The sequence below is a fragment of the Haliotis rufescens genome, unplaced genomic scaffold (genome assembly GCF_023055435.1).
Source record: "Haliotis rufescens isolate VD_foot unplaced genomic scaffold, xgHalRufe1.0.p SCAF_17, whole genome shotgun sequence".
Lineage (NCBI taxonomy): Eukaryota > Metazoa > Mollusca > Gastropoda > Lepetellida > Haliotidae > Haliotis > Haliotis rufescens.
Genome location: NW_025963857.1, coordinates 25,994,567 through 26,014,632, shown reverse-complemented (window position 1 = coordinate 26,014,632; position 20,066 = coordinate 25,994,567). Strand labels below are relative to the sequence as shown.

The 20,066-nt window shown below is 41.4% G+C and overlaps 1 protein-coding gene and 1 long non-coding RNA gene across 9 annotated transcripts in view; one reads left to right on the top strand and one right to left on the bottom strand.

Moving 5' to 3' along the window:
- Positions 1–20,066, top strand: part of LOC124138597 (xanthine dehydrogenase-like) — a 71,868-nt gene that overhangs the window by 44,376 nt on the left and 7,426 nt on the right. For 5 of the 8 annotated variants that reach the window (XR_007221753.1, XM_048397812.1, XM_046505328.2 and 2 more), the window contains 14 exons: positions 356–478; positions 1,142–1,234; positions 1,579–1,636; positions 2,312–2,461; positions 4,408–4,487; positions 5,813–5,928; positions 8,355–8,459; positions 9,742–9,820; positions 10,298–10,412; positions 10,902–10,982; positions 11,671–11,780; positions 14,365–14,478; positions 15,452–15,619; positions 17,125–17,253. Coding sequence is in view for 4 of the 8 variants with exons in the window: in XM_048397812.1 (XP_048253769.1) it covers positions 356–478; positions 1,142–1,234; positions 1,579–1,636; positions 2,312–2,461; positions 4,408–4,487; positions 5,813–5,928; positions 8,355–8,459; positions 9,742–9,820; positions 10,298–10,412; positions 10,902–10,982; positions 11,671–11,780; positions 14,365–14,478; positions 15,452–15,619; positions 17,125–17,253 (1,521 nt within the window). In the remaining 4 variants the exon portion in view is untranslated. Of the gene's footprint in view, positions 1–355; positions 479–1,141; positions 1,235–1,578; positions 1,637–2,311; positions 2,462–4,407; positions 4,488–5,812; positions 5,929–8,354; positions 8,460–9,741; positions 9,821–10,297; positions 10,413–10,901; positions 10,983–11,670; positions 11,781–14,364; positions 14,479–15,451; positions 15,620–16,537; positions 16,650–17,124; positions 17,254–20,066 lie in introns of all 8 variants that reach the window. The other 3 variants (XR_007221756.1, XR_007221755.1, XR_007221754.1) reach the window with 3 other exon arrangements.
- On the bottom strand, positions 10,551–18,980 carry LOC125381198. The gene is made up of 2 exons (XR_007221757.1): positions 18,842–18,980; positions 10,551–17,467 (listed from the first exon to the last, which is right to left on the bottom strand). It is a non-coding gene; the product is annotated as an uncharacterized LOC125381198 (long non-coding RNA).

The window sequence follows — 20,066 nt, the reverse complement described above, 5'->3', positions numbered from 1 at the left end:
CTATGACTATCGTAAGCCTACGTTAAAGTATGGGAGTTACGTTCACCTTAGGGCTATGACTATCGTAAGCCTATGTTAAAGTACGGGAGTTACGTTCACCTTAGGGCTACGACTTTCGTAAGCCTATGTTAAAGTATGGGAGTTACGTTCACCTTAGCGCTAAGATCGCTTTGTGGAATGGGTTCAGCTCTAACATAACTGACTACAGTGTTGAACAACACTCTCGGGAATGATTAAGATTAAGGACAACGTCAGGATAGCCTTTGTTACTTTGTTGATATTGACAATACTAAAATGAGGAACAACACACGTCATCAGTGTAACATATCCGTGATAAGCTGTCATTTGTTTTCAGACATCAGGTAGGGTCAAGTACGTCAACGACATACCACCGGTTCAAGAAGAAGTCTTCGCCGCTTTCGTCATCAGCAGCGTCGGAAACGCCGACATCGATACCGTGGACACGGCCTTAGCTCTGGTGACCTTCATGATTATTTACTTGAAAATATCAAGTGCTAATATTCACGTATTTGAACCGAAATTCACAAAATTAAATGACCGCCGATGTGATGTACAGATGCTGGTGTAACTGTCGTTACTGTTACTATTACTGTTCACCCCATCTAAGGGGACTTGGGATAGAATTATCGTTTGACACGCATCAGTGTTGCTGGATAATTGTATACATTCTATCGTCCACCAACTTTCAAACATGACATTTGTAGCCAGTCACTTCATGGAGTTCGAGGGCGGTGGGGTAGCCTAGTGGTTAAAGCGCTCGCTCGTCACGCCGAAGACCCGGGTTCGATTCCCGACATGGGTACAATGTTCGAAGCCCATTTCTGGTGTCCCCCGCCGTGATATTGCTGGAATATTGCTAAAAGCGGTTTAAAATCATACTCACTCTCTCATTGGGTTCGAACCACGGACCTTCAGAACCGGGTGAAGTCGGGCGCCTTGTCCACGTGACCAAAAAGGTTAACCCCGTCAAGCTGACAAGGCACGGATGTCATTTGTGGGATGCCCCCCGGCCCTGCTACACATGGGTATCTGTGGCCAAGCAGATATTTCCCTGCCCAGTTTAGAAAGAGAGGGATTACCTTGATCATACACTGATTGGAATGTTTCTTTGTTCCGACAGGCGTATCCTGGAGCCTTGAAGTACATATCTGCAGCTGATATACCCAAAGGAGGCAGAAACAGCTTCAGGGAACCTACAGTCGAAGTTGAGGAGGTAAACATCCCCACACCCCACATATAGGCGGCATCTTAGGTTTGACATCTCACTTGCTCTGCGTGAGCACCATTGCCTTGTCCCTCATAAACCCATGACTGGGAGCATCGACGAACAAATGCCGATCAGTATATGAACACCACAACAAGATGTCTTGTGACGGGTGCCATCGGTCGGACAGGATACTCTCACCTTTTAGCGAGTCAGCACTTTTTGATAGTGGTTCATAAACATATGCCCTTGATTACAATCGGCTCTGCTACTAGAACAGAGTATGACCATGGAAAGGTTTTTGTCGCTGTTTTAGGATTTTGTTTGACATCTCATTCTTTGTCTTTTGATAGTTGTTTTGCAGTGGGAAGGTCCTATACAGTGGACAGCCAATTGGCATCATCGTCGCAGGTAGGTGTGCCGTGGACAACGCATTCCATGTAACCTCTCATGTACGGATGATTATAAATACAGCCACGAGGAGTTTAATTTGTCGTATCAACTCTCTGATCTTCCTGCAGCGTTGCTGCAACATATCAGTGCTATTTGATTGACATTTGCAATGCGACAACATATATGCAACTGTCGTAGACAGTTGTGAATTAAGTCCTGCTAAGTATGGCTAAATATGACTGCCACCTGTATTAAAACTTCCACCTGTGAAGATCCGGCTTAGAACTGGTCTCCAGCAGCCCATGTGTATGGTAAGAGGCGACTCACGGGTGGCCAGGCTTGCTGGCTTGGTTGATGCATGTCATCGTATCCCAATTGCGTCGATCGATGCTCATGATGTCAATCACAGGATTGTTTGGTCCAGATTCGACTAGTTACAGACCGGCGTCATATAGCTGGTATTTTGCTGAATGCGGCGATCATCAACAAACAAATAATTAAGACATCCACAAGTGAATATTCTTTGAAGAGCTGTATTAATAATTTAAGTTTTTCTCTTTGAAGAAGACTAAAGTTTGATTTCTATAACAAATAAAAATGACCAGTAATAATATGGCAGACCAATAACCCGAACACTCTCATCATATGAGTATGTACATGTATGATGGAATGGTGTGTGTTGTCTTGTTCCAGTGGACAAACTATCAGCGGACACAGCAGCCAGCATGGTGAAGGTTACCTACAAGAACGTCCAGCCTCCCATCATTACAATGGAAGATGCCATTCAGAAGAAATCCATATTTCCAAATGCTGCCCAAGAGTTTAAAAAGGGCGATGCTGCAGGTAGACCATTGATAAAGGTGTTTTGCCCTGAGTCCTGTTTAGAGTGAGTGAGTGAGTTTGGTTTTACGCGGCTTTTAGAAATATTCCAGCAATATCACGGCGGGGGACACCAGAAATGGGCTTCACATATTGTACCCATGTCGGGATTCGAACCCGGGTTTTCGGCGTGACGAGCGAACGCTTTAACCACTAGGCTACCTGTCTGCCCCTCCGGTTTAGAATAAGTGCCAGTGCCTGAATGTGTGGCAATTCCTTCAATGTCGTGGTCTTTACTCAAACTATCGATTACTTGTTTTCCTGTTGACCTTAAGGCACTTACTGGACAGTTTGCCTGAGCATTACATGTAGTATTACCACGTACGGGTAAAATCCTTTCCCTCAGTGACGTCTTATTTTGCATTTCACATTCATCATTAATAATACTTCATGACATTGAGGGGGCACGGGTGGCCCAGTCGTCTAAGGCGCCGCGATTCACTGTGCAGAGTTGCGTCCCTTGGGCACGCCAGAAACCTATGATTGTGGGTTCGAATCCCGGTTCGCCCCGATTATGTTTCTAGGTTTTTCAGCACCATACCCGTGCTCGTGGGTTTCACCGAAGTAGTAAACGTCTGAGACCTGCATCACTTCGGGCTTTCCTCCCACATTAAGCTGACACGCCGTGATATAACTGGAATACTGTTAAAAGCGGCGTAAAACCCAACTCACTCACTCACTCATGACATTGTGCCTGTCCGCCGTCCGCAGAACTCCTTCACCGTTAAATATTTCTCGTTGAAACTTGCTATGCAGATCAGACTAGTGGTGCACTGGTGCCTTTTGATGTTCTTGGTGTAGAAAAAGTACTGAACAGCATTATTTTTGCTTGCCTGAACTGAATGTATCCAATGGCAATGAACCAAAAGTGGGGTGTAAGTAACTCCATTTTTAGATTGCAAAAGACTGGGGGCATATGTCATCTGTTGATGACTCTTGTTGATAATATTATTTGTCCACAGTTTATTTATTATATAAATTATATAAACTTCACTCTGAGGTGAGGTGAGGTGAAATTGGGTTTAACGTCGCGTCCAAGATTATTGCACTTATATAGCGACGTGCATGCACGTGTGTGTGTGTGGCTGCTTGTACTAGTCCGGACTGATGCTGATTTATAGTGCTAGCCCACTGAGATACCATGCCGCAGTTTAACATGAATACCCCACTCAGACACAGTATACTGACTCCGAGCCGACCAGTCCTTGTTTTAGCCACTTTATGCCGAGCGCCAGACAGGGTAACAACAAGTCCCATCTTTTAACGTCTTTTGGTATGACGCAGCTGGGGATCGAACCCCGGACCTTCCGCTCTCCGGGCGGACGCTCTACCACTAGACAACGGAGGCGGTCACCTCACTCTGAAATGCCATGTCACCTAACAATGCCTCATTTAGTTATTTACATGTCTGTTGAATTAGACCCAGTGACGACTCACGGGAATAGTATGTTCCATGTAGACACATGCTTGTCGTAAGTGCCGACTAAAGTGGATCGGGTGGTCAGTCCTTGGTGATGTGGCACTTGACGTGCCCTTGCATGTGTTTGTGACGGATGCCAGGTGGAACAGGATATGTTCGCCTTTTCGCGAAACTGTTTTATAGCGATTAAAAAAACAAGCTTATTATATAGTCGTAATCATACGAATGGACTCTTTTTTTCAACAGAGATTTCGCATGATTGTGGAAAGGTTTTCCGCTATTATTTATCTCGTGTAATCCAGCCTCGATCGTGGATCGTCCCTCATGCTTTCATTCGTTTGTCGGAATTGAGCAAATTCAAACCTCCATGTGATACCTCAGACTGCCGCGTAAAACAACATTCACCCACTCATTGAGTTTAACTAGATTAAAGATGGTATATTTATCACGATTTTGAATTACAATGATTGATTGAATGTTTCTTTTGTAGCTGCAATAGCTGGCTCAGACAAGCAGATCTCAGGTCGAATCAAAGTAGGGCATCAGTACCATTTCCAGATGGAAACTCAGGTGAGGTTGCGATGTTCTCAGCTTAGATGTTCAGATGTTTGCTTATACACTGAAGAACAAAAGTTCCTGTGACATTGAATACGATTTAATGCAAAGTTATGTTTTTTACCAAATCTGAAACAATTTCGGTTTGCAACAGATAAAAGACTCATGTAAGTGTTCAAATGGTTTCATTTGCCATACTGACTTCAGAAAATGCATGATTTCATTAAAAAAAACATGAATCTCGTTAACGCACGTTTTTTATACCCATTCTTTGCAAGTGAAATGCATGGGGCTTGCATAAAAGTCAACTTTTGCATGGAATGCATGCTTTTCTGTAGCAGTTGTGTTTTTGTGACTTGATTCCATACATGTACTACAATATTGAAAACCAAACTTTACTTGTTTGAAAAATACACTAAAATATTAATGTCAGGAACTTTTGTTGTTGAGTATATAATGTGGGCTCTTGTTGAATCAATAGAGAATTGTAAAGCATTGCCTGGCGAGCAAAGGGTGGGTGGTTCGATGCCCTGACCGCGTCATACCAAAAGACATTAAAAAATGTACTTGTTGTTACCCTGCCTGGTACTCGGCATTGATGGGATAACACAAGGACTGGTCTGCTCGGAGTCAGTATACTGTGTCTGAGTGAGGTATTCATGTTAAACTGCGGCATGGTATCTCAGTGGGCTAAAGTAAATTGTTGTGGTGAAATGGGCATTGACGAGGTCGTCAAGATTATTAGCGACGCTGTGGGAAATGAACGACATCTTACAGTCATCTTACTTTGGTTTTGGTTGGTTGGTTTGTTGTTTAACCCCGCATTCAGCAATGTTCCAGCTATATGACGGCGGTCTGTAAATAATCGAGTCTGGACCAGACATGCCAGACCAGACATGGATGACATGCATCAACCAAGTCAGCAAGCCGTACCACCCGATCCCGTTAGTCGCCTCTTACGACAAGCATAGTCACCTTTTACGGCAAGCATGGGTTGCTGAAGACCTATTCTACCCCGGAATCTTCACGGGTCAGTCATCTTACTGAATGTGAGGCATGAGGCATGTAAATGCATCAGGCATGATTGTTTGTTTATTTGTTTGTTGCTTAACGCTTGACTCAGAAATAGTGCAGCTAAATGACTGCGGTCTGTATATAATCAAGTCTGGACCAGGCAATCCAGTGATTGACATCATGCGCATCGATATAGGCAATGAGTCATGTAGTGAAGTGGGACGAGTGATTGGATGTGACCGTTAGTGGTTACCTTGCATCATCAAACATCTCGTGAAAGATCCCTAATACATGTACGAAGGTTGAAAAGTTACTATCTTTTACAGGTGAGCATCTGCTACCCCGCAGAGGATGGGGTGGGCGTGAGTCTTCTCTCGTCAACACAGTGGTCGGATATGGAACAGTTGATCGTTGCCAAACTCCTTAACATCCCTGAAAGCAGGTACTAGTGAGATTGTCGTCAAAAACTGCGTTGTCAGGTCACGCACAATTAGTCAAATAGAGAAAGGAAAAAGGTTAAAAACGATGGTTCATTTACTTCTCAATCACATAGTCAAGAATCGGCAAATGACGGTAGTGTATACGTGTATCCTATAATTGGTCGTATTTGGCGACTTATTGGATCGTGTGGTCAGGTTCTGTGACTCATTGGATCGGGTGGTCATGTTCGGTGAGGGGGCACGGGTGGCCCAGTCGTCTTAGGCGCCGCGATTCGCTGTGCAGAATTGCGTCCCCGTGGGCACGCCAGAAACCTATGATTGTGGGTTCGAATCCCGGTTCGCCCCGATTATATTTCTAGGTTCGTCAGCACCATACCCGTGCTCGTGGGTTTTATCGTCTAAGACCTGCATCATTCTGGGTTTTCCTTCCACAATAAGATGACACGCTGTGATATGACTTGAATACTGTTAAAAGCGGCGTTAAACACAACTCGCTCACACCAGTTGCGTAGATCGATGCTGATGATATCAATTTTTGGACTCGATTATTTACAGACCGCAATCGTACAGCTAGAATATAATAAATTAATATTAAATCGTCGATCGATAGATGTGACTAACATGATAGGGTGGTCGTGCTCGCTGACGTGGTTGATGTATGTCATTGTATTCCAATTGCGCGCGTGTGTGTGTGGAAGGGGGGGGTCATTCTGACGTAACCCGTAATGGGATGTCCTCAGATCTTTGTTTAGCGGCAGCGAGTACTTAGATCTGATTTTAATGAGATTGTCAACGTCTGAGACCGGCATCACTTCGGGCTTTCCTCCCACATTAGGCTGACACGCCGTGATATAACTGGAATAATGTTAAAAGCGGCGTTAAACCCTACTCACTCACTCGCTCAGGTTTGATGACTTAATGGATCGGGTGGTTAGGTTCGATGACTTGGTGGATCAGGTGGCTTAGTGGATTGGGTGGTCAGGATCTGTGACTTGGTGGATCAGGTGGTCAGGTTCGGTGACTTGGTGGATCAGGTGGTCAGGTTCGGTGACTTGGTAGATTAGGTTGTCAGGTTCGGTGACTTGGTATATCAGGTGGTCAGGTTCGGTGACTTGGTGGATCAGGTGGCTTAGTGTATCGGGTGGTCAGGCTCAGTGACTTGGTGGATCGGGTGGTCAGGATCTGTGACTTGGTGGATCGGCTGGTCAGGTTCGGTGACTTGGTGAATCGGCTGGTCAGGTTCGGTGACTTGGTGAATCAGGTGGCTTATTAGATCGGGTGGTCAGGGTCTGTGACTTGGTAGATCGGGTGGTCAGGATCTGTGACTTGGTGGAGCGGGTGGCTTAGTGGATCGGGTGGTCAGGATCTGTGACTTGGTGGATCGGGTGGTTAGGATCTGTGACTTGGTGGATCAGGTGTTCAGGCTCTGTGACTTGGTATATCAAGGGGTCAGGTTCAGTGACTTGGTGGATCGGGTGGTTAGGATCTGTGACTTGGTAGATCAAGGGGTCAGGTTCAGTGACTTGGTGGATCGGGTGGTCAGGTATGGTGACTTGGTGGTTCGGTGACTTGGTTGATCGGGTTGTCAGGTTCGGTGACTAAGTGGATCGGGTGGTCAGGTTCGATGACTTGGTGGTTCAGTGACTTGGTGTATCGGGTTGTCAATTTCGGTGACTTGGTGGATCGGGTGGTCAGGATCGGTGACTTAGTGGATCGGGTGGTCAGGTTCGTTGACTTGGTTAATTGCATGTCATTGTACCCTGATGCCTTGATACGTTGTTAATTATATTAATCACCGTTTTATCTGGTCGTCGACTGGGTGGATCGGGTGTTCAGGATCGGTGGCTTAGAAGAGCGGGTTGTCAGGTTCAGTGACTTCGTGGATCGGGTGGTCAGGTATGGTGACTTGGTGGTTCAGTGACTTGGCGGATCGGTTGGTCAGTATTAGTGACATAGTGGATCGGGTGGTCAGGTTCGGTGGCTTAGTGGATCGGTTGGTCAGTATCGGTGACATAGTGGATCGGGTGGTCAGTATCGGTGACTTGATGGATCGGGTGGTCAGATTCGGTGACTTGGTGGATGAGGTGGCTTGGTGGATGAGGTGGCTTAGTAGATCGGGTGGTCAGGATCTGTGACTTAGTAGATCGGTAGGTCAGGTTCAGTGGCTTAGAAGATCGGGTGGGCAGGTTCGGTGACTTGGTGGATCGGGTGGTCAGGATCGGTGACTTAGTGGATCGGGTGGTCAGGTTCGTTGACTTGGTTAATTGCATGTCATTGTACCCTGATGCCTTGATACGTTGTTAATTATATTAATCACCGTTTTATCTGGTCAAGATTCGATTGTATATGCTGTCGTCATATAATTGGAATATTGGTGTGTGGCGTTCAACAACAAACAGAAAGCATATATTATATTTTTTTGTTTCAGTGTTAACGTTACGGTCACCCGTCTGGGGGGATCATACGGATCCAAGATTACACGTGCCCACCAAACAGCATCAGCAGCTGCACTGGCCACACATATCATGAGGAGGTGGGTTAAACGTAGATCCTGGTTGAACATCGTGATAGCACTTCGTGATTGCACATCCTGAAGTAACAGGTCAAAATTTACCATAGGTTACTTTTACGCATGTAAGTTGACCTATGCTAATCCACTTTTGTTGAGTGAACCGTGAAGATTCCGGGGTAGAATAGGTCTTCAGCAACCCATGCTTGCCGTAAAAGGCAACTATGCTTGTCGTAAAAGGCGACTAACGGGATCGGGTGGTCAGGCTCGCTGACTTGGATGATGCATGTCAACGATCCCAATTGTTTGGATCGATGCTCATGAGATAAATCACTGGATTGTCTGGTCCAGAGTGCCGCGTTAAACAACAAACCAACCAACCAACCAACCAACCAACAAACAAACAAACCAACCACTTTTGTTGGGGATACATGTATCTTTCCATGAAACACAAAACTTGTTCATAAAATACCACTGAAAAACGTTAAGGACCATCCGATTCTTTCATATTACTGTTGTTGATCTGTCATGTTACTATAGTTAACTGTTTTTGAGTGGTATATGTCAAGTGTATATTTTGACGTAATAAGCGCCCAGGGCGCTCTCCAAATTTGAAATAGGGGGCTCTTATTAGAATATAATTTTTTGTTGAAAAAAAAACAAAGCTGAAAGATCGTAAATTTCGTGGTTTATGATGACAGCCTGAAATGATACAAAAGAAAAGTCTGTGCGTATTATACACGACATATATTTTCCAGAATTTAATTGCCCATAATTAAGGGTGCATATATCACACGAGTGCATATTATACACGAATAAACAAGTCATGTGTACATTGATCAATCGGAAGGGGTGCTAATTGCTAATTTCACAAGCCAATATATTAGCAAATATCGCCGTGGGCGCTAATTAGAGCGGGGCGCTTATTACGTCACATACGGTATCTGATTATCCCTTTCACTTATCGAGTAGTGTCTAATATGAATGAGTAGTAAATAATATCAATGACCAAGTAAGTAACTATTTTGAAAGGCTAAAACAAAGAGAACTATTGCAAAACGCTAAAGGCCTGTTGGTTTCATGACATCCCTTTGGGGAGCTTAAAGTCCAAATGGAATCAGCCATAAAAAGAGTGCAACACTGTTAGAAAACAAAATCTTTTTTATTTGTACAATGTCAATATAATGAGCAATGTTTGATTTCAATTCAGTTTGTAACCGAGAAGATGTTGTTAATTATCAAACGTACAAGATATTGTATTGTTTTTCGCAAATGTATGGTCGACGGTACTGTTTACGTATTCCAGGCCAGTTCGACTCAGTATGAACTTCCACACCAACATGAAGACAGTCGGGAAACGTTTCCCTTATCTTGCAGATTACAAAGTAAGATCTTTTATTCTAACTATATAAATTGCCATGCTCAGAACCGCAGGAATCATGTTTCAGAGATCATGTAAGGAAAGTAAGGTTATATCACTGCGTACGTCTTCATTCTATCAAACATTATCACATGCGATTATGTGGGTATGCATGCATATCCTAGTCTATCAGCCGCACATATGCATGCATATGTGTGACTGATAAACTGGGATTTGCATGTATGTGTGTTGCTGACAGACTGCGATATGCATGCTTATGTGTGACTGACAGACTGGGATATGCTGACAGAATGCGATATGCATGAATATGTAGCTGACAGACAACTTTACGAATGAATATGTGAGACTCACTAGCCGTGATATGCATGCATATGTGTGGCTGACAATCGACAGTGATATGCATGAATTGGTGTTGGTTACAGACCGTTATGTGCACGTACATTACTTGCGTGAAAAGATTGTATGTGTTGTTAATCGGTAGATCGGCGTCAACAATGACGGCAAGCTGAATGGAATCCAGATGACTGTTAACACTGACTGCGGTGCGTCCCCCAATGACAACATCTTAGCGGCAATTCCAGAATGGTTGGACAATGGTAACAGTGCATCCTGCTTCTCCACACACAATATATAACTATTTCAATATATGTGACCCACTATGAGATAAGGGGGGAAATCACAATTTGATCATATTTTAAAACTACAGGATCTTAGGAACACAGAAATACAATTCACGCGTTTCAATTCATATTTATTACAGAGATAAATGGAATCAAACATTTAGACTCATTTTCCGAAAATTTACATTTTCAGACTTAAAACAGTTTATGTAATTGCAGGTTACATACATAATATCAGATTAATTGACGTAATACATTATGAACTAATGGGAGAAAAATAACATATTTCTGTACAGTCCGCACACATGGTGATTTTTACGGAAGTAAGTTGACGTCAAACATCTTTCTTTTTATCGTAACAGCACAATTGTGTCCTAGCACCCATGAGTCCCTTTTCTCCTGGTGGGACAGATATAACTATTTCAAGTTAACTTCCGGTTGATCATAGTAATGTTCCCTTTTCAGCCTACTTCTGTCCTGCGTGGGACTTTAAACCTATAGCCCTGAAGACGAACCTTCCCGCCAACACCTATTGCCGGGCCCCAGGTAAGGCTCGCAACTACATATACAATGTCAATAACACAAAAAGACCACCTCCGGGGTTTAGTGGTCAGAGCGTCTTGCCGAAGAGCAGAAGGTCGGTCACGCTATACCAAAAGACCTTAAAAGATGGTACCTGTTGTGACCCTGCCTGGCGCTCAGCATTAAGGACTGGTCGGCTCGGAGTAGGGCGTCCATGTTTAAACAACACACACGCACGCACGCAAACGTTAAACACATCACCAAATAAAACCAAAAGCATTATAATGTATGTAAAGATACATTGGTTGTTCGCCTCTATTATATTATGTTTTATCGCCATTTTTAGAAGTTGGTAAGTAACGGTAACGACGAGATATCTTTATGGATGACAACTTCTTAATTCTATTACGATGCGACGTTTCTGCATGGATCCTTATACAGTTGTCACTCTTGATCTATACCGAAAAATCGCATCATAATAGAATAAGGAAGTCGTCATCAATAACGATTTTTGTCTTTATTATATTCGCATTGGTGCATTTCCATCTGGCTGACACAGAGGTATGACAAGAAACCGACGCGTTGCATACTTGCCATGGGTGCTAATATTATGTACCTTTGATTGTCAAGGGCGTTTAAAAAGAGAAGCAAAATTAAATATGTTGATGCGCCATTCAAGCGGGTAATAGTAACATGCCCATCTTTCTGGCAGGATCCTGCCCCGCCATCTTCATCATGGAAGCCATGATGGAACATGTGGCCAAGGTTTTCCACAAAGACCCGCTGGAATTCAGGAAGTTAAATTTGTTCGACAAAGGTCAGGTATGTAAAGGTCAAGCAGGTATACCCGAAATATCTCTCAGGCCACACATGTCCTATTTGTTGGCTCACGACTCATGTAAATGTGTAGCTATATGCCTGAGACTGGTTTACATTTTAACTAACTGACATGTGTATTCACCTCAAAGCTATTTATCGCAAACGCAATGCTAAACAGAAGACCATTATTCAATATTTATCATTGTCAGATATTGTGTCAGCAGTTTTGGTAATAAGGGGGAAACATGAAACGGATGTAGAAAATTCTTGAAAACAATACATAGGTACGGTTTCATTACACAGTTGTAGGCATGGTATCATGTCACAGTTGTAGGCATGGCCTCATTACACAGTTGTAGACATGGCCTCATGACACAGTTGTAGGCATGCCATCATTACACAGTTGTAGGCATGACCTCATGAAACAGTTGTAGGCATGGCCTCATGACACAGTTGTAGGCATGACCTCATGACACAGTTGTAGGCATGGCATCATGAAACAGTTGTAGGCATGGCCTCATGACACAGTTGTAGGCATGACCTCATGACACAGTTGTAGGCATGGCATCATGAAACAGTTGTAGCCATGTCCTCTTGACACAGTTGTAGGCATGGCATCATGACATAGTTGTAGGCATGGCATCATTACACAGTTGTAGGCATGGTCTCATGCCACAGTTGTAGGCATTGCATTATGGCACAGTTGTAGGCATTGCATTATGACACAGTTGTAGGCATGGCCTCATGACAAAGTTGTAGGCATGGCATCATGACACAGTTGTAGGCATGACTTCATTACATAGTTGTAGACATGGCCTCATGACACAGTTGTAGGCATGGTATCATGGCACAGTTGTAGGCCTTGTATTATGACACAGTTGTAGGCATGGCATCATGACACAGTTGTAGGCATGGCATCATGACACAGTTGTAGGCATGGTATCATGACACAGTTGTAGGCATGGTATTATGGCACAGTTGTAGGCATGGCATCATGACACAGTTATAGGCATGGTATCATCGCATAGTTGTAGGCATGACCTCATTCCACAGTTGTAGGCATGGCATCATGAAACAGTTGTAGCCATGTCCTCTTGACACAGTTGTAGGCATGGCATCATGACACAGTTGTAGGCATGGCACCATTACACAGTTGTAGGCATTGCGTTATCACACAGTTGTAGGCATGGCCTCATGACACAGTTGTAGGCATGGCATCATGACACAGTTGTAGGCATGACTTCATTACACAGTTGTAGACATGGCCTCATGACACAGTTGTAGGCATGGTATCATGACACATTTGTAGGCATGGTATTATGACACAGTTGTAGGCATGGTATCATGACACAGTTGTAGGCATGGTATCATGACACAATTGTAGGCATGGTATCATGACACAGTTGTAGGCATGGTATCATGACACAGTTGTAGGCATGGTATCATGACACAGTTGTAGGCATGGTATCATGACACAGTTGTAGTGATGGCCTCAAGACACTGTTGTAGACATGGCGTCATGACACAGTTGTAGGCATGGTATCATGACACAATTGTAGGCATGGTATCATGACACAATTGTAGGCATGGTATCATGACACAGTTGTAGGCATGGTATCATCACACAGTTGTAGTGATGGCCTCAAGACACTGTTGTAGACATGGCGTCATGACACAGTTATAGGCATGGTATCATCGCACAGTTGTAGGCATGGCATCATGACACAGTTGTAGGCATGGTGTTATGACACAGTTGTAGGCATGGCTTCATGACACAGTTGTAGGCATGGTATCATGACACAGTTGTAGGCATGGCATCATGACACAGTTGTAGGCATGGTATCATGACACAGTTGTAGGCATGGCATCATGACACAGTTGTAGGCATGGTATCATGACACAGTTGTAGGCATGGCATCATGACACAGTTGTAGGCATGGTATCATGACACAGTTGTAGGTATGGCATGGTATCATGACATAGTTGCAGGCATGCCCTCATTACACAGTTGTAGGCATGGTATCATGACACAGTTGTAGGCATGGGCTCATTACATAGTTGTAGACATGGTCTAATTCACAGTTGCAGGGATACCCTCATTACACAGTTGTAGATATGGCATTAGGACACAGTTGTAGGCATGGCCTGATTACACTGTTATAAACTTCGAACCGCAGATGCAGTCGGCTTTTGTCAGTGTATATTTTCTATTAATTCTTTTCAGTTATAAATTGCTCTTAAAAGTAATGTTTTTACTTTAGAGTATTGTGTATTAAAGTAAGCATATATAAAGATGATGCACATGTAAACAAAACCTGGTGTTTTATTATCACATTATCATGTTTCACACAATATACATTTTTTATAAATTCCAGAGGTTCTTGTTTCAAATAATGACGTCATCGGAAATGATGACACAAAATCTCACCAAGTCACTGAACTTGACCCGATCCATTTAGTCATCTACAACACATGTAGAATAAAATCTTAAAATGCGGACAATATATGAAGAACATACATTTATCCGATCTTTTAATAGATATAATGGCTGTAGAATGAAATCAGGTTGTTTAGCTTACCTTCTCAGGCGTCTGTCACTGGAATGGTTCTGAAGTACTGCAACATCAAGGACATGGTGGCTCAACTGGAGAAGTCAGCCGATGTCCAGACAAGGAAACAACAAGTTGCAGCTTTCAACCAGGTACAGGGGCTGATATACATGACAAGGAACTGTAGGGGTGATACGGTAGACACTGTTTGTTTTTTTAGGGGGCTGATACTTCCAAATAATAATGCCCTGGTTACTCATATGACGTCCCTATCGAAGACAACCCAAAGAAATGTACTGTGGATCAATGGGGGATTTAACGTATTTAACCAAATAAAAAAGTATATTAATCATTATGGGACTGAAGGTGAAGCACAGTTCTAGTGTTCCCTCGGTGATATTGCTGAAACATTGCTAAAAATATTAACGTATTTAACCAAATTAAAAAGTATATATCTCATTATGGGACTGAAGGTGAAGCACAGTTCTAGTGTCCCCGCGGTGATATTGCTGAAATATTGCTAAAAATATTAACTTATTTAACCAAATAAGTAAGTATTTTAATCATTACGGGACTGAAGGTGAAGCACAGTTTTAGTGTCCCCGCGGTGATATTGCTGAAATATTGCTAAAAATATTAACTTATTTAACCAAATAAGTAAGTATTTTAATCATTACGGGACTGAAGGTGAAGCACAGTTCTCGTGTTCCTGCGGTGATATTGCTGAAATATTGCTAAAAATATTAACTTATTTGACCAAATAAGTAATTTTTTAATCATTACGGGACTGAATGTGAAGCACAGTTCCCGTGTTCCCGCGGTGATATTGCTGAAATATTGCTAATAGCGACGTAAAAACCCTCATGAAACATATTGTGTTCACCCCGCAAAGTATGTTTTTGCCTATTGTATTGCAGGTATATTCCTATCTTGCCAAAGACCCGGGTTTGATTCTGCACATGGGTACAATGGGTGAAGCCCATTTCTGGTCTCCCCCGCCGTGATATTGCTGGAATAGTGCCAAAAGCGGTGTAAAGCTATACTCACTCACTCACTCATTGAAATATGTTTGTACATGCACTTGCCCTGAACATATTTCACATGTGTCTGAAAATTATCACCCAGGCCAACAGATGGAAGAAGAAGGGTATCTCTGTGATGCCTCTCCGATGGGACCAGGACTACGCAGGCAACAATCCCAACTACAACGTCTACATGACTGTCTACCACGGGGATGGTTCCGTCGCTATTTCGATCGGCGGTGTGGAGGTGGGCCAGGGAATCAACACCAAGGTAGGTGACATGTTGAAATACTCGTTTATCATCGTTATGTCGACAGTAATCTACGTTTATCCTTTCCATAATTGCCCTAGAAAAGCCCCATTGTCATACAACTACTTTTTCGTGTATACGTTTACAAATATACATACAGATTATATTATTTTTTAGCATAAAGATTTAATAAAGTTAAATCATTAAAGTAAAACCTTATCGTCTAGCACTGTTGGCGCACTAACGTCACATAATAAATTAAATATTAGATAACTAAGTGTCAATTTATTCATGTCCATTCAAATGACTTTGTAGAATATTCATTGCATATATTGTCCAATCAGAATGTAGTGCGTACGTACTTCTGTAAATGTATTCACTATGTATTAAACTGCATACTTGTGCTTATGTAAAAGCGGAGGGGACACGGCCAGAGTGGCGCTCGACCCACGGGACTCGGGACCCACGGCCCCGGACCCCCGTGGTCATTCTCTTGGTCGACGTCTACCTCTCTCCGTGTATTTAAGACATGATTTACAGAAGGACGTAACACTAATGTCTTGTATGCGAACCTCTATCGCCAGTTAGGAGGTGGCTGTTACTCACGTAATTATACTCATGTGTAACGATCCCCCAGTGCCAGTTCGATATTGACTTGAAGTAACAGTAACAATCACCATAGAAGTAACACTATCGCCGTGCTTGGTAGGAGATGGATTTTTTTGTTTCTGACACTGACGACACATATGGGCGTCATCACATTGGTTGTGTACAACCGTAAAGCCGTTATCTCATGGGTAAACAGATTCAGTACTGTAGGCATCAAGGCCCATAGTACAATGCAGATTGGATATTAACATTTATCACGTGATGTACATGATTAGATTTTTTAATCAAATTACATATTTCTCATTATAAAGACATGTTTTAAAAATACAGAAACAGAATGGATCATGTTGGGATTTTCAGATTTATCATTATCTGATGGTCGTTAAAAATACCTTGCAGCATGGGAGGAAATTAATACTTTCAATGGGAATACGTTTAACATGTAAGTAGGACATGGTATTCATGATCATCCTCTTATTCTCCGTATGAACAGTTTGTACAAATAGAGTTCATAATATCACCGTCTTTGGACCTGCGACATACATTCACATTAAAATTGTGAAAAGAAGGTTTCCAATAAGCTCTGATGAAACCTTTATCATTTAAACAAGTTAGATATCTTTCAGTTTGTAACAATGATTTTACTTTGCTGTAATTGCTAAGATAAAGTGGTACAGAAATACTTTGGTGCCACAGTTGACAAAATATATCCTTTTGTCTTTACTTAAATGAATATAAGAATAACTGTGGTAAAGGACGATCCTGATCACACGGACAATGTACAGTTAAACCCCGTCTTTAAATTGTAAAGACAAAGCTGAAATACCATGTCTTTAACAAAACGTTTCTCCCTCTCTAAATCTTTCAGTTATTGTGTAGGATGGGAATGAATATGATCTGACAATGTTACATAACAGATGATGCAAGTCTGTGCCTTTGAGCTGGGTATTCCTATGGACACGATCAAGGTAAAGCCAACGACAACCATGGCTGACTCCAACTCCTACATGACCGGAGGCAGCATCACCAGCGAAGTCAACGCACTGGTAATTTGCATGATGTAGCTCACATTCCCCCATTTTCTGATCAGGTGGCCTCTTCACAACATTTAAGATGCTACATGTATCTTCAAAATGACCATTGCGGATAATAAGCCTTGACCTACCGGAACCATATATCGATATCCGTGACTGTAGGTCTCCTGTAGTCGGTATAATGCTCCCCAGCCCAAGGAGGTGTCATGTTTACCCAAAGTTTTTCCTGAAGCCAAATAAAGACAATATTAGTGGAGATGTAAAACATTTAATGTTTTCAACAGAATGGAGTAACATCCACTGCGCATGCATCAAGTGCACATGGCAACATTTCTTATACACTTGTACAGTGAATTAACAGTGCTTTCATATACAATCTGTAATCATAAATCTTATATATATATATGATACATGAAACTTGGACCCTTAACTTAGACTTGACATTCACAAGCTTCTTCACTGTTATGACAAAGTAAGAATATCATGTATAGGCTTATAGTCTTGAACAGCTATCACTTGCCTAACATTCAAATATTGACCAGAGTTCTGACCCATTATGCAACTTCATAAACATTGACAAACTTTCATTAAACACATGAACATGAAGTGGAAATAACTTGAAATACAACCTTGAAACTATTGACAGAATTTGTATCCAACTTACCAGTACATACTGGAGATATGAATTTACACTCTCAAGTTGTCCTGGCAACACCCTTAAAACTAGATAAAGAAATACTGTACATTCTATCATTGACAATATTCCAAACAGTAATAACACTTGAAACTTGTAGCATATACTTGGACTCAGTCATCTGAAACATCACCCATTGATAAGATAACAAAGACATTCATTCTAAATTATCTCCCTTGAATTACTAGATCACCTTCATGGAAACATTCAGATGCTTATATCAAAGGCATACATTCATCAAATCTACTGACAATATAAACAACATATACATCACTTGAAATTAGTACATAAAACTTCACCATGTTTGCCAGTGAAAAGAATAATGAAGAAATTCAACTTTTGCATTATCTCCCTTGGATTACTAAATAATTGACGTGAAAATATTTAGCATAGAAAGAGATAAACAATTCTTAAAAACTCCTGATGAAATATTAATAAAGATATTGATGAATTATTGTTGAAAACAATGTTATAAACGAAGTTCCCAAATATTTAGAATATTGATAATATTTTAGTTAAAAATATATATATATATGATGAATTTAATATAGAATTTAATTTATACATTTGGAAAAAAGATGATGAAACATTTACAATGAATTTTATTCAAAATGAGACAAACAAGCCTTTAATAAAACAAAACTTATTTCAAAGAAACTATCACAGCAAACCTTGAAATATCTACACATACTTCTGATTAAACTGATAACTAATTGACAAAGCTATCTACATGATCTAGTAATACTTTGACAACCTACTCAAGGAAATCAACCTTTCAATACATCATACGTCATAACCACTTCTGAGTCCTGACACTATTGAACGATAACTTCAGACTGACACAATTCAATAACAATATTTATCTTGAGAGACAATCACAAGCATAAGGATATAATGGAAACTTACTTTATTTTGCAAACACATGACTTACTAAACACTTGTCTCAAGATACAACAAACTTTGAACGAAAACATTTTCACGCTACAGATGGTCGTCGCTATTTTACACACTTTTCGAGACAGTGTGTTTGCGTTAGTGTTTACTTCCGCTCATCACCCAAGGGAAATAACTCTCTCACACAAACAGGCAATACCGCTAAGAAATTTTACTTGACGAAAGGACATAAATTCTCATCAAATTAAACTTATTCCTATCTAAACTTATCTGAACTACAGAAATATTCATTTCCATACATTTCTACCATAAGCTAATGGACAACTTCAATATATCTATGCTATTTATGCAATAACAACTTTTCTGACCATGCCGTTCGAGCAGACGAAAAACTCCTATGCATTGGGCCGACAATAATCATGAAATACAAACTATTTAATAGTGTTAAATAACATGAAATTGCTAACAATTAAATGTTTATATGCTTATGAGATGGTAGGTGTGTATTTCGTGGATTGACAACTCACCTGAAGCCAAATAAAGACAATATTAGTGGATATGTAAAACATTTAATGTTTTCAACAGAATGGAGAAACATCAACTGCGCATGCGTCAAGCGCCCATGGCACCGAAGATGCTATTTACGTCCAAACCACTAATATATATGAATATGAAATGGACTTCTGGTGAATTACAATATTGATAAAATATGTGACAATTGTACTTCTTTACACTCCAAAGTTTTGAACCATTCTATTTTTCCGGCTTTACACTAAACTTGCTGTTTACACATTATTGCATATATATTAAAGAAACACGAATACCATACATGTTGGTTAATATATGAAGAACTACTCATGAATATTCAAGAGATATTAGATTGGTTCGATAAATAAACGAACATACCGGTATGTTGGGTAAATCGACGCTCATGAACACATCATGTGACGTCATAGATCCATGACTCGAGATGCCCCATTTGTCTCGTGCAGGACTAGCCTGTAAAGTTTGGAAATCACGTACAGCTTATCCGGATAAGAATAAAGAGTCTCTCTGGAAACACTTGACTGATTGTTAGTTTTGTCATTAAGTGGTACACATTTGAAACATTTCTTCTTTACGTACATACTTCTCAAAATGTTTCTATGGTTCGCGTTTCTTTTGGAGGTGTGTATATAACAGTCTGTCCAAACACCCTCACTCACTGACGCATTCCCTCACTTACTCCTCTTGAAGC